General features: G+C 40.6%; 1 protein-coding gene across 1 annotated transcript; it reads left to right on the top strand.

Annotated features, from left to right (window-relative positions):
• Positions 1-336: 336 nt before the first annotated feature.
• On the top strand, positions 337-13,161 carry LOC104945419 (breakpoint cluster region protein-like). The gene is made up of 12 exons (XM_010771081.1): positions 337-505; positions 1,544-1,683; positions 3,415-3,475; positions 3,592-3,644; positions 4,094-4,234; positions 10,639-10,760; positions 11,140-11,305; positions 11,483-11,602; positions 12,058-12,133; positions 12,301-12,405; positions 12,705-12,779; positions 13,058-13,161. Exons 1-12 carry the CDS (start codon positions 337-339, stop codon positions 13,159-13,161), a joined length of 1,332 nt encoding a protein of 443 aa, XP_010769383.1.
• The last annotated feature ends 9,458 nt before the right edge of the window (positions 13,162-22,619 follow it).

The following is a 22,619-nucleotide window of genomic DNA, read 5'->3' as shown; positions in this document are numbered from 1 at the left end:
CTACAAGTACGACGTAGTTGACGACCCAAGTTGTTATAAAGCTAGATTTACATTAAAACCTTGCCTCTCTAAAGGACAAATTAATCTGCCCGAATGACTTAAGATCCACCCAGCTCTTATGGGGCTAAAATATAACAATACAATTTCATAAAGAGCTCTAAAGGTAATACATAATTCATGTTCCATACACTCAGGAAAGATTTTGTATTATTTTGAGAAGTCTCTGTGTGTGCGTGCAGGCCTATCGACATTACACACAGAGCCCATCTCCACTGTACTCTCTCCTCCGCTGGCTTTTGTTCAGGAGAATTGATTGTGCTTTTGTTCGCCGTGGAGATGGATCGCAGCGCTGGCAGGCAGCGTTTGGTGGAGTTTTATTCAGCCATCCAGTTTCCTAAACGTGCTTTCATAGCCTCCGTTACACCAACCATTAATTACTCACCCCGGCACAGTGTAAGTCTCGCCGGTTTCCAGGGCAACGGGCCCGGCTGTGAGGTGCATCGTGGTAACGTGCTGTTGTTGGGGACCGTGATCTACGTCTCTCCTTTGCTGTTTGTTTCGTTTGATTGTCTGCAAGTCCTGTCTCAAAAGCAGCTGAATAGATTTAATCTCAGATTCACGGATTATACGTCACACTGACTCAATGTAGCATTCTTAAAGTCACCCTGAGAATGTTAACTCATATTGTCCAATGCAAAGATTTGTCTTGTTTTTCTAACAAGCCAACTAATCTGAAGGAAATCAAGTTCCAGCTGGGATCATCATCATTAGTGTTTCAACCTTGAGCATCAGTAGTACCCATATAAATTAACCTAGATGCCAATTTCCCTTCGGCTCTGTTTGCTGGATCAGACATTTGAAGCGTTTTGCACATTCACTATAAGCAGTCTTCTCACACAGGTATGCCTCCTGACAGAAAAAGCATAATCCTCATAAACTGGAAAGTGAGCAAATCATCCTCTAAGTGTTAATAACCGTTCTGTGATGTTCCTTCCCATTTCTTCTTTACGCACAAAATAAAGCCAAAGTTTCAGCATTTTCCTTTTCCTTTTTTGTTATTTGGATAATCCATAAATAACCAAAATAATTCACGCTACTTTTACCCTGTAGAAAGTAAATAACTTCTAACAAGTTTACATGTTGTCAAATATAGTTTGGCATCTGTGAAAAACAAAATATATATTTTCTGTTACTCCTGGTGACTGGTGTTCAAGTATGTCTAAAGTAGCAGAAGGGCTGCAGTTTGTATGGCGTTAGGAAATGAAGTGGTGACAATTAGGATAAGGAAGTAGTGAAGAGGACTATTGAGTTTGTTTGAAAGACTGTTTTTATGGGTTTCACTGCTCTTACTGTCTTTACAATGAACAGCTCAGTCTGAGACTAGGCAATGCTGCTATTTATAGAAGCTCACACAGGGTTTACTGTCACTGTTATTTGTATTTGAATTTGAAACATTAAGTGCAGGCAGAACAATCTCTATACAAATGACATTCCCTGACAAACATCTCTTTTACTTTGAATATGTTTAATAATGTTATTTAAAACATCCCTCCTCTGTGTCTCTCCCTCCATCAGGCCAGCCAGCTTGGAGTTTACCGAGCGTTTGTGGACAACTACGAGCTGGCTGTGGAGACGGCGGAGAAGTGCTGCCAGGCCAACACACAGTTTGCTGAAATCGCTGAGGTAAGAAGAAGAAAGGGAAAAACCGAAACATAGATATTTTTTGGAGGCTATACCGTAGATGTGGGGATAAGAAATGGGGGGAAAAGTTACTGTTCTAGCTTCAACCTCAAAGCTGTTGCAGGAGTGGAAGCTGTGATCTCACAGTTATGGGATCATTTTACAACCGTGTAAAATCGGTCAGTCAGACTCTTAACCCCCTACATACCAGCAAATTATCCAATTGCTTGTTCTTTTTATGATGTTTGGCGCAGAGCTGTATCTAATTTAGATGAAAGTTAGTGTTAAGTTAAGTTGAGCATTCATCACAGGGGTGATTTTCACCATCACATTACACAAACAAGTGTGTCCCATAATTCCTGTCTATTACATCCTTTTGTTGCACACATTTGAGTTTATATGCACATTTGTTGAATCCAAATTGCTACTACAGCACATTTAGCTTAATATAATTTGATTGTGTAATATAATTTAGCTTGTTATGATACTGGATATCAACTTGCTGACATAGTAGCTAGTGTTTCTAATACAGTTACTTTTATGTCACCATAAAGCAGTTGGTCTTGTGTGGCTGTATACTTATTTTAATAACAAAAATCTAAACTATAACCGTCGTGCTGCAGCTGGACCACATCTTAGAGAAAAGCAGCGTCACCTAGTCATACAAAAATGACAAAGAACATACAGTATAACTGACTAACAGCAAAGTGATAAATGTGTTTCTTGTTAAAGGAAAAGTTGAGAGGTGTTTTTATAGAAAGTGCTGCTTTGCAATTTTACCTCTAATGCACTCTACTTGCAAAAGGCTCTCTCATTATACCCCTACTCATCTTTCAGCATTTCCCTGCACTCACATTTGCATGTTCTGCTGAATATTTGTATACAAATGCAACCAGACGCAATTATTTGTGTGTTATTATTCAGTGTGTATAAATTAAATCAGGGGAAATGCAGAGGATGGTTGCTTGGTCTTTTTCTCTCTCAGAATCTGAGCCGAGTATCACCTACACAGAGCGGGGGTGAGCCTTGACAGCGTAACAAATCTGGTCATTTATCTTTTCCCCAAACACAAGTTGCCAACAGCTTTCGAGGGCTCAGAACAATTTATTTTATCACCCACAAACTAGATTTGGAAACACTTATTCTCATGCCTCTAATGTAGTTTTGGAACAAAATTGAACCTGGTTTTGAACTAATCTACATTCCCAGCAGTGTCATATTCAATTGTAAGAGTTCAAACACCACTACAGCTCTATTCATACATTAGGGGATGTTTCTATTTGTCCAGCAGCTACAAAAATAGTTTAAGATGCAGCTTTTAAAACATTATTTTCACCACTATAAAAGCTGCTCATTGTGGGGGGCTTATTCAAACTACAGTATATATATTAAAAGAAATGTACACCTCTTTTTCGTATACATTATTTAAAAAAAAATCAAGTAGTCTCTGGGACACCATCAGTCTTCGTCCAATGTTTTATGAGGTCTACCAGTTAGCGTTGAGCTGGTGTCTGCATGCAGGGTGGGGAATTCATCATGGAGGGTTGTTAATGGCCTGCGTAATGATGCATGACTCTGAGCCATCTGAGCAAGATGGTGGGGGTCGGAAAAGCTGCTGAGGATGGCCTAATTAATTTGCAAGTGGATGACCTCAGTGCTAGAGCAGGGATGCTAACCTCACTATGTTTTCATATGTCGGAGACATGTTTTTTTAAAACCTGTGTCTCCAAACAGAACCTGAAGGTGAGGAGCCCGAAGGACTCTAAGGACCAGACGGCCAAGAACTCTCTAGAAGGTCAGTCACATCCTGTGTTTTATTAATTGTATATCTAAGAATTGCTTATTAAAATACGTAATAATAGAAAATGACAGTAACAACTCAGTCTTTTGTATTTGTATTCTCATGCACAGCGCTGCTTTATAAACCAGTGGACAGAGTGACTCGCAGCACTTTGGTACTTCATGTAAGTAAGAGCAATACATCTTAATACGGTTTCACCACACATCTGTATCTATGATATGTAGTAGTGGCCTTTGTTGCCTACAACATAACTTCAACATTGTAAGAATATAACATGTAGTTTCTTTTTTATATCTATGTCACAACATTGTCTCCATCAATACACACCCGAAGTCTCTATAAAGAAATCCTGTTAATACATTTCTAAAGGTCAATTCTATTAGATATGTAACAAATAATTGGTATTTAGGTGTTCGTTTATTGTATCGATGAAAAAGTAATATCACTTTACCGTACTGTTTTCAGCAGGGGTTTCATTTAGACAGGGCGACTGCACTGTTTATTAATCATTAGGGCTGGAAAGGAAAATACAGTAATATGTACTGTGCATACTGAATATGTGGTCTTTAACCTGCACAAAGTCAATATTTGTCCTTCCCCACTGTTCTCCAGGATCTGCTCAAACACACGCCCACCAGCCACCCGGACCACCCGCTGCTGCAGGACGCCCTGCGGATCTCCCAGAACTTCCTGTCCAGCATCAACGAGGAGTCGACGCCCCGACGCCAGTCCATGACTGTCAAGAAGGGAGAGGTGAGAGATTTACAAAACATCATGACTTTAAGTGGTCCTCTTTCTGGCACCTTTTAATCAGCATGCTCTTTTTCAATTAGTTGATACGAAGAATTATATATTACTTGTGTTGCAACGTCTTTTTGCGCATTGTGTTGGGTCTTTTAAGGTTGTCATTTTACAGTATATCTAACTGAACTAGAGCAAGTAATAGTAAATCAGAATCTGATTCATACAGACTGTCCCTTTACTACATTTGACTAACAACATTCACTGAAATAAGACTCAATTCCCTTTCCTCCACAGAGAGGTGTTAGCAGTTAATTTTTTTCATAATTTGAACTCTTTCCTGCTGTGATGTTGAGCATGGTGATGTCATAACCCCGCCTCCAAAATGACCATGAAGTTGCTGCCAATTGAGTGAACATGAGCCGCCAATCTGCAGCTTAAAGCAGAGCCCATGCCCTTATATGGTCATACAGGGTTGCCTGGCTGAGGCTGATTCTCTGTTTGCTCGGTGTCTCTCTTGTGGCTTCCCAACCCTCCCATCTCCCCTAACGCAAACACACACACACACACACACACACACACACACACACACACACACACACACACACACACACACACACAAACACACACAACCCACCCCCCATAGTCTCTGTCATCCCCGGAGATGACTTGACGCACATGAATGGACGCCCCTTGATTTATAGCTTGCGCGACACTGCCGTACATAATGCCTTGTAATGAGCCACCGGTCCGCTCTGACTGGCAGATTCCAAGTTAATTATTCATAAATGAAGGGTGGGAGAGAACGAGGGGAAAAAAAAGAGAGTCTGTGCGGGCTCCTCCCTCTGCTCACAGGGGGGTCATTACTGCACCCTTTCCACACACAAACACACTCTCTGTTCCATTCACTCGCTCTCTTTCTCTTGTGTGCCTTTGAACACGCGCACACACCCGGACACACACACTTACCCTCCTATGTGTCCCCGCAGGCCCCAGTTCCAACCCGAGTCCATCTAGACCTCCACACCAGCCATCAAATATTTATTGTGGATACATGAAAGCTGCACATGGAAATCAATGGGGCTCATTATATCTTACCTTGGCGTGTATACAGTAAAATGCCTGAGGTTTTTATCCACATTTCATCACCTGAGCTGCAACGTATATCTTTCTTTGTCGATTCCCATTAACTGTAAAGTTTAGAAACAGTTATTCAATAAGCAGGGCGATGCTTAGACTCCACTTTTAGTAGAGAGGATGTGTTTTAAAGCTGCTTTTATATGCGTTTTACATAGAATTATCAAGTTATTTGAGTTATAGGATTCATTACACCCTCACCCTCCTAAATTGCCGCTCTGCTGATTCTGTTCTCTGACCCCTCCACGATGTACTGTATGTGCACACTAACATCATTGCAGTCCTTTTTCTGAGCCTTCAGATGTCCAAGAGGGAACTCAGGGAACCTTTGATCGGGTTGATTGTTTAACTTATTCACGTGATGTCAAAACAAATTTGATGAGCGCAGGATTAGGTTAAATGACATTGATATAATTGAATCAGTCATTTTTACACAATGAATGATTATTACTTTCAATTCAACTGATTCCCTTTCATTTTTTTAGAAAGCTTTGCCTCTGTAACGTTTTTTCGTTGAAGTATCGGACATCTCCGTGGCTATATCTTGGATGGGCACTTGGGATCTGGCACCAGTTAGCTGCATTTCCATTAAGATTGTCGCCCAGAAGCATCCGCAACATGGCAAAATGAATAAAAAAGAGACAGTACAGGCAGAGAACAGATACAGACACCGCAAACACTTACGTTGCAACAGTTCGACTCATTGCGGCCTGTAGAAGCTCTTAAAACAGTCATAAATCTCAAAGGAACAATAAGTCTATAAACATTAGCATGGTGTTGTTCTATTGTTGTCTCAGTTAAAACAACACTGATGGTTCGTGGGGCGCACTTTTGCAACATGATCGTTATTGAATTGCGTCAAGTCGATTAAGACAAAAACGTTCAGATAGATGTTAAGAATAGGGAAAAGGCCACAGTGCTCATTGATGGTCCGACCTGAAATTGTGTTCAGGGAGCACTGAAGTGTCACTCCATGTGTTCACACTAGTGAGAAACCTGTGGTCTGTTCAGTGGAGGAATGCAGTAGCATTGCAGCACAAGTGTCCCCCGGAGGCCCCGAGAGGCCAATGTGACGAGGGGAGGGGACAAACAGAAGCTTCTTGATTAAAATGCAAATGACAGCGCTGCTTAAATCTCAATTTCCCCCTTCGCTCTGCTCTGTTTGCCTGTGGGAGGCATGTGCTCCTGATGTGACTGTTTGTGTGTGTATTTTGGTGCTCTGTCTGTCTTCCATGACACAAACTAGTCCCCTTATACACACATTGTTTTACGCACACACAGAAAACACACAGGCGCAGCGCAGAAAAGCCCCTTCAAGCGTGCGGCGGTCTAAAAATAAACATGTATCTTTTGTAAATTCATGCCATTACTCGCGCACACGCTCTCAGAAGGCTCCTCCAGGAGATGGTCAATATTTAATCTGCGTTATGTGCTGTCAGCGCGCTCTGCCTCACATCGCCTCGCTCCCACGTGCTGCTGATGCTCCGGTCAGCTATTATGAGAACGGAGAAAGTCACATTTCTCCTACTGGCTGTTCAATATTGTGAAAATGTCATCTGATGCGCTGAGACAGCTTGTATTTTCCCCCAGTTGCAGAGCAAAGCAGCAGTGTAAGCACATTTTTAAATGCATCAGATTCCTGATGTAGGAATGATCATTAACTGGAATATGCATCTGCAACCAAAGATAAAAACAATGAACATTGATTAAATGAGACAATAGAAGTCTCTGCAGGCATTCAGCGAGTGTGTTAAACCTTTTATTCAGCGTTTAAATAACACATCTGTTGAGATCAGCATTATTAATGCTATTCTTTTTTACTGATTCAAAAATGAGTGCTTTTAATGGAGTCAAAGTTAATGACAGAATTTGAATGTGCAGGTTGTATAAATGCCTTTGTGTTGCAGCATTTTAGTAGCCAGTCTGGCTTTATCCCTTCAAATAAATTCACATTCACTCCCACACAGTAGGAATCCTGTAAATCCTTAATCTAGCTGTTATCCCTCCCTTTATGTTATCTCTTTTTATCATAGGATCAATGAGGAGGGTTATCACAGATGGGAAGCGTAGTTTCCCAGTCGGTCATTTGAAGCCCAGTTTACTTACCTGAACATTAAATCTAATCCAATACAAACATCAGCATAAGTATTTTTTTTTGACTTTATTGTAATCCAACATAATGTACTTTGTGCTTTCTGTTCCATATTAAGGTGCAACATTCTTAATTTGCAGTCTGCTCTAAGACCATCCACAGAAAAAAAATTATCATTTAAAAGAAACTCGAGGCTAGATTTTGGAAAGATGGGAAACAAAGCTGCCCTGGCCTCTGTGAGCTGAAAGCTAAACACCCAACATCCCAGCTAGGTGTGGTCAGGTGTGGTCCCTCGTAATGTGACCACAGCCTGCTGGTGATGTAGGGTGGTACCATGGTGCCACGCTACATCACTGCTGCACAGGCTGTGGAAAAATATGTTGCCACCACTCCTGTCAGCAAGGATTAAAAAAGCTAAACTCTTTAAAGTTGTAAGAGGAGAATACAAAAATGAAAAAGAAGTAATTATACAAGTTTAGTATGCATCCAGCTGTTGGTTAAATCTAGTTTAAATCTGTAGCTTATCGTTCTTTTCTTATCCACCATTACGTATACATTTTGCCACTTATCTGGTGAGATATCTGAAATGTTTCTAGTTTCATTTTTCCAAATATAATTCAATTTATGACAAAACATCTGCTAAACTGATGAAATACCCCTTCAACCTCAACTGTACTTGGTGCTAAGTGTTTAATGCTAACATGCTAAAGTAAGAGGTGACTATTGCTAACATGACAATTGTTAAACATCAACACGTTAACATTGACATCCTGAGTTAGCATGCTGCTGCTGAAAGCTATGCCATGCTAGCTAGGCTGTGGAGTTGAGGTCCTTTTACCATATCTATTTATAAATGGCATACGAACGTTAAATCCCTTTATGATGTATACTGTACGTAATTGGCAACGGATTAAATCCCCTTTTAACCTCAAATCTGTGATTATGTTATAGAGTCCAATTGGATCAGACTGATTGTGCATCTATGCTCTTAATATAGCTACACGGCAGTATAGCTTAAGCTCCTGCAGCTACTACTCATTCCTTCAGTTTAATGTTGTATATGAGGAACTGAACTAAGTGAAGCAGTGTGACCAATGTCTCATTCTTAATTCTGTACAGTACTTGTTATATTTATAGACCAACATGACAGCATGCAGACTGATGGGAGTAACGAAAGATGGGGCCTTGTTTTATATTCTAGCTAGAACATATCCTCAGGGGGATTATAATACATGTGGAGTCTTTTCATAGATGTGCTGCTCTTCTGGCAGCATAGTCCAAAAACAAGGGTGGAGATGGAATTTATAGTAAATACTTAACAGCAATTTCATCAAATCTCAGACTGTAAAACATCACAGAATGTAGCCTACCAGGAAATGAGACGAGTTGTTCCCTGACAGATCTCAGAATCCACGAGAGAAATATGCCATATAGACAGAAAGCCACTCATCTGGAAGTTATCTATCACAGGTCGACATCATTTCAGGCTTCATTATCTAGCTGGTAATGAATAATTGTATTCCGCGCTGGGAAATACATTTTTTATTAGATCCTTATTGCGGGGATAAGAACATATTTGTAATCTGCTGCAGGATCTCCATGTGTGCTCGCATGTGCATGTGCATAAAGAAGCCCCTCAACAACAGATGACTGCAGTGGAGCTGTGTCACATGGTTTGGTATCTACAGTCTGAAACTGCAGCATGACATCAGGATCCTTTTTCGTCCTGCGTCTTCTCTTTAAGCCATTTAGTTTCCTTGGGATGTACTCTCAGGCTCCCTCTGACTTTGTCATCCTCTCCATCACGCACTAACACCGAGTGACACAGTATGATCCTCCTCTTTGCCAGCAGATTTCCAGTCAGGTTTTGTAAAACATTAAACTTCTTCTACATGAGCATCAGCTCCACTCCAGTGTGTTCTGGTGGTGACAGTGGCTGTGTGGTCCTGATGGAGGGGGGACAGGAGGTGGGGGAGGGAGCACAAAGATGAAGATAAGGATGCGAAAGTCAATGTTCTTTGCACCTCAAGTGTTTCTTTTTAACTAGCTGTGCCTACTCTTTAATCTTTTAACTTTGACTGAAACAATTTGTATGTATTTGAACACAGGAATTATGTATTTTTAACAACTAGGACATGAAAGCAGGCATAAACATTAAGTGTTCATTGACTAAGTCCTTTTCATGCTATGTCCTGTTCTCCCGGTGAGTTAAAAAGAAAAATTAAACAATCACAGTTTTTTTTTTTTTACCCTCCCTCAAGCTTAAAGTAAAACCAGTGTTATCAGCATGTAAAGGTGGATGGTTTACTACTCCGTGGTGGCTTGGTATTTCTTTGCTCAGTTATTGTTCTAAGTCCGTTCTTGTAAATGTGTGTTGTAATTTAGAAAAGGACATTACTGCCCCCTTTTGGCAGATGACAGTATTACACATCTCATTATGTAGTCTGACATCAGCGATTCCCAGGCTGCCATTACCTCATTCATTCCTCTAGAACCTGGGCATTGATGATTATGCTGGTAAATGACAAAAGCTTTTGTCAGGCGATTAGTTTAGTTCATGCTATTCATGCAAATTCCTCAAACATTCTGGGCGTAATATTTGGGGTATTATTCAATAAACATTACTAGATTGCACATGAGCATCGTCACTGATGTTTCAATAAAGCCGCATTTTTGAGGATGCTGCAGCAAATAAAAACAAAATCCTGTCACCCGCCTCACATCTTCACTCGGTTTTTTATTTGTCTCCTCTTGTCGTGTTTTTGAGGACTCGTATGGTGGGCAGAGAAGAGAAGGAATAAAGATTTAGGATGCAGCAACAATACAAAGGCTTTACACATCCACATATTGTGAAAGAGTTACTGACCCTCTCCGGTTTTACCCTATGCTAATTATGTGTGTATATCCTTTTTCATTTATCTAGTAAACAAACTATGTGTGTATTACCTTTTTGGGTGCAATTATCCACGATGGATCATGTATGAGTTAAAAAGGCATCACGCTAATCTGTATGCTACTATCTGTTAAACATAATATTATTTAGTATTTCTATATTTCTCCTTTTAAAAATGTTGTTTCATTTATTCTTTTGGACTCTTGAACTGTAACAAGAACATTTCCCCTGAGGTGGCTCCATTAGTCTTGACTTATCGTTACTGATCACCAGTGTTGTGTGTTGTATCCACAGAACCGGCAGCTTCTGAGGGACAGCTTCGTGGTGGAGCTGGTGGAGGGAGCGAGGAAACTGCGGCACGTCTTCCTCTTCTCTGATCTGCTGCTCTGCGCCAAGCTGAAGAAACAGATCGGAGGGTAAGAGACTGGGAAGAACACTCAAATATATGAATTACCAGCACTGCAGTAGGACATGTTATGTCATTATAGTTTAACATTTATTTCTTAGGTTAAAATATTTTTCTTCTTCTAATTACCCGAGTTGCAGAAGGTTTTAGAAAACATCTAGATAGATAAGTTATCTACCATCTAAATATTTAGTTAGTATCAGTTATTTTAAGCCTAATTTATTTCCAACATAAAACCAGCACTTTAATTTAGAGTTTGCAAAATAATCATGTTTTCGTTTCCCATTTCCACTGTCCCCTTTCCTCCCTATTCATCCACACCTTTGAACCCTCCTTATCAATCCACTCATCTCATACCTCCATCCCCTCTCTTTTCTCCTCCCCTGCAGTAAAAACCAACAGTATGACAGTAAGTGGTACATCCCCCTGACCGAGCTGACCTTCCAGGGTCCCGAGGAAGCGGAGCCCCTCACCATCCCACAGGTCCCCGACGAAGAGCTGGACGCCATGAGGGTCAAGATCTCACACCTCCGCAGTGAGATTCAGAGAGAGAAGGTAGACACCGTTTCATAAAGATATGTTCAGGAACTATCAAATCTACTTTCCAGAAATAGGGATAAATAATTGAATGACCTATTTGGAAACACATTTCATTTAAATGTATGATGATCAGGTTTCAGCACACAAACATACACAAGGTCACACAGGTCATTTTCACCTGTGTGTTTTCAGAGAGCCAACAAAGGCTCAAAAGTCATCGACCGCCTCAGGAAGAAGCTGTTCGAGCAGGAGTCGATGCTCCTCCTAATGGCTCCCAGCCTGCCGATTAGAGTCTACAACAAGAACGGCAAGGTAACGACACCTTCATCATGGTTTCTTACCCCCATCCCCCTCCTCCTACTGCTCCCCTGTACACGCCTCTTCTCTATATGCTTTCCCTCCTTGTCATTTTATTTTGGTCATCATCTCCTTTATTCCCAGCACAATATCCATTACATTACATTGGATTTTATTTGGCGAAGGATTTTATCCAAATTGAATTACAATAAGTGCATTCATAATCTTTCTGCTATCCTAATATCATGCAATGTAATGTAATAGAAAGGAAAAAGATGATTTCCATTCTCATTGTTAAAAAATGTTTGAAGTATGAAGCATTCTCTGTATAAAATGTTATTAGGTTGAAGTTAGCTGGAAAAGAATGCATGCCATTTAATTGTAATATTGTGTCTGTGCACAGATGACGTGTGTCTGCCTCTCCTCATCACTGGGGGATGAAATAACAGAATGTTTGTGTTTAAATTCAGAGTTACAGTTTCCTGATTTCGTCCGACTATGAGCGCGCCGAGTGGAGGGAGATAATGAAGGAACAGCAGAAGAAATGTAAGTGTCCTAGAAATGTCATTTTATTTTATTTGTGAAGAACATCCTAGGCACTTGAAAGCTATAAAGCTCAATGTGGCCAGTACTAATCCGAGAGCCTTGAGATTAAGAAAGCAAGACCAATATACAGTGTCATTTACAAGCAGCATTTACTGTCTTCCCTTAAGGTTTGAAAACGTCCTCCTTGACCTCCATGGAGCTGCAAATGCTGACCAGCTCCTGTGTCAAACTGCAGACTGTACACCACATTCCACTTAGCATCAATAAAGAAGGTGAGGCACTCGTTTTTACATTTGTTTTTACACTCAAACGTGGTTTACTGAAAAAAGTTGCACGGATCATTCTGTATTTCTTAATAATGTCATGGAGAAAAAAAAGATTGTGATTAATAACTGTGATTTAGAAAAGTAGGCAGAGGTTTAGGCAGCGTGTTTTCTCTGTCCAGGGCCGTTTTTATCCTTTCCTTCCATGTCTGATTTGGTTCCAAAACAAACACAGATCTGCTTGCTTTTCTAATCCCCTCTCGCTGACTTTTTTTCCTCCTCTCTCTGCCCGCTGACTGCTTTTCCAGAGGATGAATCCCCCGGTCTCCACGGGTTCCTGAATGTAATCGTCCACTCTGCCTCCGGCCTCAAACAGAGCTTGAGTGAGTCACCCCCCTTTAGCCTTCATGCACACAGCCCAAAATACAGATAATCAGACAAAATGAGGAAACTCTACCGACCACTGAGAAGTAGAACACAGTGTTTTATTTTTGAAATTCACATCTTCTTAAACATTGTGACAAATTGAATGTGATTCATTCCTATTTGACTTCCTGTGGATAACATCATGTAGTCAGTTCTGCTACTGTAATGCATTCACAAACTACAGTACACTTCTTTAGTTTTATAAATGTCCTCTGTTTTTAAACCTCTCTTTCAGATCTCTACTGCACAATGGAGGTGGATTCCTTTGGCTTCTTTTCAAATAAAGCCAAGACGAGAGTGTATCGATACACTACTGAACCCAAATGGAACGAGGTATGAGAATAGCACATTGTAAATATGTGACTCTTTACTGTTTGGATAAAATGTCCCTGCAAAGTCTCTCTAGATAATATAAGGACCAATTATATGTCGATAGTGAAATACTAAATACTTAGTTAATCAATCTTGACCTTGTTATCTCTGCATTATACAAAGTGGAAAAGCAAAAAGGGATTAAATTGGAAACAGACACAAAAAAAATACAAAATCAGTATGCCCAATGAGTTGTTCACATAAAAAACAGATAATTGACTTTTTTCATATTTCATATGGGAACACTTATCTCAGTGTTTGTGGAGCATCCATTTTAACAACATCAAAATCTATTTTTTATCTTACCCAACATCTTGCTACAAAGCATTGTGTAGTCACAACAGAAATGTACAATAGAAGACAAAGTTGAAATAGTTTTCTATACTGTTCAGACAAACCATCTGACAGTCAATCTGCTTTTCTTTTTCTAGAATAATACGCTGTCTAGTTTCCACAGTCCGAGGTCAAATACAAGATCTCAACTGAGCACACTTTTAGATAAATTATAACATAAATCTCTGTCATATCAAGTTTTATCTATGTCAAATTCCGCCCACTGCCTTTGTAATCTTTGCAAGTTTAAAGTCCTTTTAAATATAAAAATGTAATTGGTATCTGCACAGATTGGTTTGATGTCATATATATTTTATTTGAAAAACGATTCTGTCACGGTTTGTGAAACAAGCAGGACCCAAATGCAGATTTAAACTGAAACTTCCTTTATTTCAAGGCTATGAGATATATAGACAATGACAAACAGAACACTCACCGCAGAACTAGTCAGAGAACAAGGACGAACCGACCAAGACAGACAGAAAACCCAGAACTTAAATACACACAAGACTCAATCACACAACAAGACACAGGTGAGGAGNATAAGCCTGCCCTTAGTTAGTATATACTGTAAGTGCTTTGTTAGTAATTCTATCTCTCCAAGTGGAGTCTAAAGAGATGAGTTTTCAGTCTGAAGAAGATGTGTAAGCTTTCTGCTGTCCTGATTTCAAATCTTCTTCAGACTGAAAACTCATCTCTTTAGACTCCACTTGGAGAGATAGAATTACTAACAAAGCACTTACAGTATATACTAACTAAGGGCAGGCTTATCTAAAGCCAGTTGAGTAGCACTTGAAATGTTTGGCTCTATGAAACCTGATGTACTTATATGATTCCGTTTTTCTTCAAGGTTGTATCTTCCTGGTCGAATGCACTTATTGTAAGTCGCTTTGGATAAAAGCGTCAGCTAAATGCAATGTAACAATAGTAATAATAATATTCCTTTAAAGAGTGCCCTATTTTTTTGTGAATGTGGAAAAGAAGTCAATAGTTGTACCTCTGTCCTCTTTCTTAAAGTGCTTTAGTAAAATAAATAACTATCTTCCACTACCTTTGGTGTCCACTAGCGTAGAGAACGCTCTTTCTCACGTGTACAAATGGCCAAAATCACACTAAATTTAAAATGGCCGAATCCCTATTGATTTAGGTGGCGATATGACCATCCAACAAGTGAAGTTTTGAAAAGTTGAAACCATGTTAAAGGCGATATACAACATTTGTTTGGTCATGGCAAAGGATCGAAATGTGCCACCCCTTCGCCACGCCGCCACAGCCAAGCCGTTCAACCCAGACACACAACTTTCACTATGGAGCTTCCCCCACCTCTTAAGGCTTATCTGACCACATTTCAGAGAGAGATCGGAATAATCTGGGAGGAGGAGGACTTTGAGTTCAAAACATGTTACTTCCTGTTCCCAGCAGGGGGCGCTTTGTGCAGTGTATATGGTCGTGCAGATGTTTGGTCAGGCTTGGTCTCTGATCCCTCATGAGATGTAAAATCCATAATTGCAGACTTCCTGTTGGGTTTACGATATGCCCCCGAGAGGCTTTTGTGTGCATCTCTCAATACTACATACACACAGCACATTTCTAATTTGAGCAAGGGATGCATTTTAGCAAATGTATAGACGGCGCTATATAGCTTTACGCCGACGCCCTGAGAACATGACTCTCAAAATATAATTGTTTGCTCAAAAGAAGTATAGGTTTGCCTATCGATAAGGTCTTTCAAATGCAATTCATTTCGCTCCTCCATTCCAACTCTGTCAGTACTGTCAGAGATAGTAGAAGATGTTTTCTGGACCTTTAAGGCTGATCTCACCTCTGACAGCCAGCCAGCTCTCTGGTGATTCTCCACCATCAGCGATGCTGCACTTGTAGAGTCCTTCATCAGATTTAGAAACCCTGTGGATGGTGATGTTTCCTGAAGAGCTGCTCCTGATGAGGCGGCCATCTTTATAGAAGTCAGCTGACAGGGTGGAGGTCTGGTTTCTGCAGATCAGGGTCACAGATTCTCCCTCCATCACAGGAAGAGCAGGACTCTCCAGGATCACAGAACCACCTGAGAGACAGAAACATGTGAAGTAACCAAACAACTGCTTTATCTTTTNGTGTGTGTGTGTGTGCGCGCGAACGTGTGTGTGTGTCTGCCTCCACGTCGCACAAAGTGTACGGAAGGGAAGATGGGGTCGTCGACTCCGGTCAGTTACACGACACACGAAACACAGAAGCTCTTCGACGATATTTATCCTTGAGGAAGAGAGTGTGTGTGTATATTTAGTGTGTGTGTGTGTCTGTGTGTGTGTGTGTCGTGTGTGTGTGTGTATGTGTGTGTGTGTGTGGTGTGTGTGTGTTCGTGTGTGTGTATATGTGATATGTATATGTGTGTGTGGTTTAAGGTATTGAGTCTCATCTGAGTTAGAACTCGTAACGATTCATAACCCTAAAGTAAATAGAGAGAGTCTGATCACGTATATCCTCGTCTGAGTGGGGGGGGGGGGTTTATTTAAAAGAAATTTTTCGAGGAGAATCTAAATAAAGGGATGGAAATTTGTGATAAATTAAACTGTTTTTGAGGGGGGCTTCTCACTAGCAAGTACCAAAATTTTAAGGCATGTCCCGATTTCTACTTATAATTCGTCCTCAACTACATGTCACAAGGAGAGAGTCTGTAATCAATACCTTCAGTCGTCCTCTGTCTCGCGAATCAGGGTGTTTTCCCCCTTTTCTCTTTACGATGCACTGTCAACCCTCACCTCTCCCTCCTTCTCCTAATCTACTCTCACCTCCTCCACTATGTCGCTCCTGCCCCTTCCTCTAACTCTCAGCCTTTCCTCTCATCTAAGACCGACACGATGAGGTTATCTCCGACCAGAGTGGTACTGAGATTATAGACTCTCCTCTCGTCCTGCCCGAATCCTTAGTATTTGTAGTCTTGTTCCTACCGCGGGGCTGTGTGTGTGTGTGTGTGTGTGTGTGTGTGTGTGTGTGTGTGTGTGTGTGTGTGTGTGTGTGTGTGTGTGTGTGAGAGAGAGTTCAAGCATAAGTTTGAGAAAGAGAGAGGGAAAGAGAGAGAAACACTAGTGGGAGAGGAGCCGTATTTTGGATGAACAAATGGTTCATTGTGGGTTAATTGACCCATTGTGAAAATGATTAAACAGACTCAGTTTAGGCCTTGACATCATCGGCAGAAGCTACTGGAGGGAAAACAGAGAGTAAGCAAGTGGCTATTGAGGAGGACACAGGAAGAAAGGAGGATTTAGATCCAATTTGTCTTAACATAATATGATAAAAAAAAGAGCATCAGTATGAAATCAAATCTACATTTCTAGTATTGGTTTATTGTATTATGCTGACAGCTTCTTCTGAAAGCGATTCAGAAAACAACATTACTGTGAATAATGTCACTGAAGCACATTGGTGTCATAACCACAGGTCCCTTCAAATACACTTTCTTGAGTGCCCAATGTCGTCCCTTCCATTAAGAGCAAGGTCACATCTGCCATCATGGGTACAGAAGTCTTGGAGTTATCTTTCTTTCTGCTCACCAGTTTCTGGAAGAGGTCCCCCACTCTCTGGTGGTGGCTCCACTGCTGGACGCGGGGCAGAAGTCCGTCGTAGAACTCCCGGTGGATCTCGTAGAGCTCAGGCACTTTGAAGAAGATGGTTTCTATCTGAGCCACGGTGAGCACAGGCTGCGACGTGGTAGCTGCTGCCTTCAGAGGCTTCATCGGCTGCGAGGAAGTAAACGGTAAAGATGAAAAAGTGGCATTTGCAGGGTCTTTGTGTGTTAAGCTAACATTAATTCATTCATTTGTCAACTTTAAGACTTTCTTTTTGTACTTGTGCAATGGTTCTAGCTGGTCAGATTAACAACTGAAATGGATTTCTTATAGCAAACTGTTTTATATCTACACATCCGGAAGACCCCGAGAAAATAAGGATTCATTTAGTAGTTTCGGGTCACTTAGATCGAGTAACATTTTCTTTTTTCTGCCGGCTATTCTGCAAATCGATTAGTGTGGTTTTTCAGGCCAGCCAGCAAAAAAGAAACCATCTTGTTACTTTGAACCATTTACATTTTGCAGATGCATCTAAAAAGGCACTAAATCAAATTAAGTGTGAAGAGTCTATAATGAAATCCCATACTTACAGCTCAATGTGCCGAATCAATCGGCCTACTACTAATTACATTGTACCGTACATTATGGCTATACGTAGTGAGTGTGTGTATGTTTGTGTGTTCTCACCAGTAGCAGTGCCTCCAGGTGACTGAGGTATGTTTCCTCTGTGGCCAAGATCCCAGACAAGACCCACTTCCTCATCTCCAAACCCTTTTCCAGGTCACATTCATTCTGTAACACAAACAGGCACAATAAAGATAAAAAAAACTATTAAGATGTACTCTCTTCCAATCTTTTTCTCAACTATTTGCACACTGAATGGCATAGAACTTTCATATTTTGTGTCTGATGCATGAACAAAAATCCACGCTTCATTTCAGTCCTTACATGAGCTGCAATTTCCCTTGTTTTCAAATCTGGAATTGAGTGATTCCTAGTTTTTAGCTTCCTGGCAACTTCTTCAGGTTTGCCGTTTGTGAGCGCCAAAGTCTAGGAAATCAAACGGCAACATTGGCACCTCTAAGAAATCCTCCCCGGTTACCTCCCTCATCCCCTTCAGCCCAGTCAAAGCTCACGGAGGAGCACTGACATGAAAGAAAACAGGGACACAGAGAGATTCCTCAGGCTGTCCTCTTTAAACACAAACTCTGAAATAACTCAAACTGGCAGGGTCTCCCATGGGAGCAAGGTCGGCGCTTAAATATGTGTTTGTGAGGGAATGTGCAAGTGCAGAGGGCGCACATACACAAAATACACACACACACACACACACACACACACACACACACACACACGTGGAAACTTCCCGTCCCTCAGGCTATGAGGAGGAAAAAAGTGAGGAAACACAGAGCAAGCGTGAGAGAAAATGTATTAAAAAAAAAGAGAATAGGAGATGGAGAAGGATCAAGGCAAAAATAAGAGGAAAGAGGGAGAAGACAAAATATCTGACTTGATGAAGGGGGAGACAAAGATGGAGGATACATTAAGTAGAAAAGAGCAGACATAATGAAGACCAGAGGAAAGAGAGAGGGCAGCAGACGGCAGGATTCTCGTTTCTCTGCCTCTGGTTGGGAGTGATGCAAAGAAAGAAGGAAGCAAGAGAGAACATAGCTAGACGGAGAAAAAGAAGGAGGGTAAAGAGGATTTATGAAAGACGTGTTAGTGTTGTGAGAGGAGGCAATGATTGGCCATGGGAAGCAGAAACTAATTAAAAGAGGAATATACTGGAGCCATATGTAGGAAAGCTCGATCTTGATATGCTTCTTCTCATTCAAATTCCTAGGATTCTTAGCCAGTGTAAACAAAGCCATAAGATTTCTGAACAAAGAACAACTTTCCATAAAGCATCTGTAATGCCCGCCTCTCAGGAGCTGTCCAGTGTTTACACATTCTGCCAGTCTTATAGACTTTACACCCTAATGCTGCTGTTTACTGTACACAGAGATCGTATGGGTTCTACATGGGAGAGAGGCCAAAGGAAGGTCAAGAGTGAGAGCACGAGATGGGAAAATTAATGTGAGATAAACTGGTTCAGAAATGGATTTATCGCCGGATCTGAAATGAGGATTCAAGTTAGTTTGAGATGGATCCGATCCTTTGTTTTACATAGGGGTTATTTTTTATGAATTTATGTATTTGTCCTTCTGTAAAATGTCAGAAAGAGTGGACATGCCCATCACAATCTCCTCACACTCAAGAAGGTGACTTAAAGTTGCCTGTGTGTAAAACTAACTAATATTAAAGTGACAACGTCAGAGAAAAGCAGCATATTCGTGCATTAGTGTTTAGCATTTGTGATTAAGAAACAACTTAGACAATCATTTCTATAATTGGCTCCTTAGTTACTGTCTGCACATATCTACAGGGCAGGCATTGTATAAATATGTATGCTCAAATAATGAACAGTATTCCTGTGAGCTGCATTTCAGCATACACTGTACTCGGATGTCTGTGGGTGTACATTTTTTTTTAAATGAAGGGGTAAATAGACCTGAAGCCTGTTTCCATGGCCACTGCCTATGCAAGAATAAAAATAACACAACATTTACATGTTACTGTATTGCGTGTGGTTAAAGTTCTACTTACAACCAATAAACCTTCATCCTTATGAACGCAGCTTTAAACAAATCACGTGTGTACAGAGTTTTGCATTACTTTAAAGCTTTAAATAAAGAAAAGATTATTTACTTTTTGGCTGCCACTAAAGCTAAGAAGAGTGCACCGGCCACAACAGACAGATCTCCAGCATCTTGCTGCACACGTTGAAGGATCTCAGCTTCCTCAGACAATAGAGTCTGCTGTGTACAAGAAGGGGATGAGCAGACTCTATTTTCGGAGGAAGCTGAGATCCTTCAACGTGTGCTGGGGGGGCAGCATCCGAGCCGGTGACATCAGCAGGATCAATAAACTGATCAGGAAAGCTGGGTCTGTCGTCGGCATCAAGCTGGACCCATTTGAAGCTGTGGTGGAGAGGAGGACACTGAACAGGCTGTTGTCCATCTTAGATAACCCCACCCATCCTCTCCACCTGCAGCTGGACAGTCAACGGAGCTCCTTCTCCAACAGACTGCTGCAGCTCCGGTGTCACAAGGACCGATACAGGAAAACATTCCTGCCCACTGCAATAACTCTGTACAATAAATCACGTTGTAGATTTTACTCTGTTCAATATTTAATATTAATATTTCATATGTCATATATTTATGTATATATATATATATATATATTTGTATATATAATATCTGGGCAAATTCAACATGTATATTTTCTATTTTTTTTATTTTCTTGTTTATTTGTAGTTTTGTTTTATTGTAAAATGCCTTGTCTTTTATGCTGCTGCAACACGGAAAAAATCCCAAATTGGGATCAATAAAGTACTTATCTTATCTTATTTGCATTATATATTAATCTGCCAAATACTTTCTCAATTAATTGAATATTTGGTGGTCTAAAAAATGGTTGTCAAATTTCTTAAAATCACACATTCTGTCTTCTATGTTCATTTTTGTCCAACCAAGAATCAATAAAGCACAAAATGCAAACAATTCTCACAAAAAAAGGAATATAACTTGAATGAGTTGTTTTAGTTGTTTTGGTCTCTTTTCTGCCAAATAACTAATCAATGAATACTTGGAGCCCTTCTTGCTTTATTGATATAGTTAACAGTTAACCGGCATAGACTTCAAGTAGAACGGGACAGTATTTCAAGTAAAAGGCACATCATCCTCATTATATTTTCTGGCTAACACTTCCACAGTCTCTCGTTCTTTGTGTCTGTTTCCCAGGTGAAGCATAAAGGACATCATTCTGACAGACATGCATGTATTATGCATCACACTGAGTTGTCTGGGGATCCTTGCTGTATACAACAGTACAAAGAATTGCTCATTAAGACAACTAAAAGCCGGAAAATGTCCTCATTTCATATTAAGAGTGCACATAAACTGGAGTTGACGGTAAATAAGTTATGTAATAAGTAGTTCTGATCGCTCCTAAATGTGTGTTATTGCATTGCAGCTGCTTTGTGCCTTTCAGACTTAAAAGACACAGCCTGGGGGCGGCAACGGAACCCCCTGAATGTTTGTGATTTGATGAAAAATGAATGAGTCCTTGCCGATCTACAAGTATCGGCATGAGCTGTCTGACTTTACCCTCGCAGGATTACGAGGGTCCGTTCAAAGCATCAAGAACATTTGAAATCACAAGGAGGCAACTTCGACATCCCGCCACATGTTAGTGAAGTAGCATAGGGGGAGACCAAACTGTGTATTCATCGTTTCAGACCCCAGACGACTCCCCCAGGAAGTACCCTCATCTCCAGACATATCATCTTTTATTCATCGCCGTGGCAACTAATGAGCCAATCTCTGGGTTCAGACTAAAAGGGGTGTCTTGCTTCCTTTTTTGGGCATAAAACAAGACACATCTCCCTCTTCTCGGGGTATATTTCGGTTGGTTTGTCTATTTTTTCACATCCAGTGTGTGAAACCAGCTAATATTTCACATTTGAACCTATGCTAAATTCAGCTCTTTCAACACCCTATCGTGCTCTCCCTAATTCCTGATTTGCTTCTGATTTGTTTATGCAAAGATAATGTTCGCAGGAGATACATGAGAATCAATGCAAACGGTGTTTATTTGTGAAGCGAAGCGCAGATAGAAACGGAGCAACAGCGACTGTAATAACATTATTCCCAAATCTCTCCGTCTCTAACCCATGGAGTGCAGGAGACTGTCAGCTCATATAAACATTCAGAGTTAGAGAGGAGAGAACTTTATTAGCCATTTTCCATTTTCTAATCTCTTTAGCATCCTGCTCTGCCATCCCTTGCTTTCTGAAAGGCCTAATGTGATTGCTTCCTATCTCCACATGTCTGCTAAGTAATGGAGCCGTCTTAGAATTACCCTGTGCAGCGGGAGAAATATTATTAAATATTTTTAAATGCAGCATTACCTCGGGTTATTTAAACCGCACTTCAGGCAGACGTGATGGACGCTGACAGAGTTGGTGTCTGCAGGGTTGTTGGGATGTTCGCAGTGCTGCATCACAACATGCCTTTAATTGCAAGGTAACAAGACTTTTCCTTAAATGGATCCTCACAAGGGAGATTTTAATGTTTCTAATCCTCCTAATCTGATGATGTAGCCTCAATGTCTGATGTCAGAAAAGACGATCGGGCAAAGAAAACAAGGAGGATTTAGACAGAGGAAATGATTCATGATTTAAGAGGAATTTGGGAGGTGCCATAGTAACCACTGACTTTAAAAAGTAACATCCCAGATTTGATTCTGGCCAAGTAAATGTTACATGATTATTCCCAATCTCGTTAAACATCTATAAAAGTAATTAATTACTCGAGAAATACTTGGATAGGGGGAACAAATTGGCTCCTGCAGTCCTCAATATAACATAATAAATGGTTTTAATAAAAGCCCAGTTCTCATACTTCAGACATTTCCCCCCCCCCC

This window comes from Notothenia coriiceps, unplaced genomic scaffold (genome assembly GCF_000735185.1).
Source record: "Notothenia coriiceps isolate Sejong01 unplaced genomic scaffold, NC01 NC01_scaffold00009648, whole genome shotgun sequence".
In the NCBI taxonomy this organism is placed as follows: Eukaryota; Metazoa; Chordata; class Actinopteri; order Perciformes; family Nototheniidae; genus Notothenia; species Notothenia coriiceps.
This window is presented reverse-complemented; position numbering and strand designations above follow the sequence as displayed.

Bases quoted from the DNA above. Each gene is read 5' to 3' on its own strand.
- LOC104945419 (XM_010771081.1), top strand. From the start codon at position 337: ATGGATCGCAGCGCTGGCAGGCAGCGTTTGGTGGAGTTTTATTCAGCC. The intron at 3,645-4,093 runs GTAAGTAAGAGC...ACTGTTCTCCAG, and splicing joins GCAGCACTTTGGTACTTCAT to GATCTGCTCAAACACACGCC. The intron at 11,603-12,057 runs GTAACGACACCT...GTTTAAATTCAG, and splicing joins TCTACAACAAGAACGGCAAG to AGTTACAGTTTCCTGATTTC.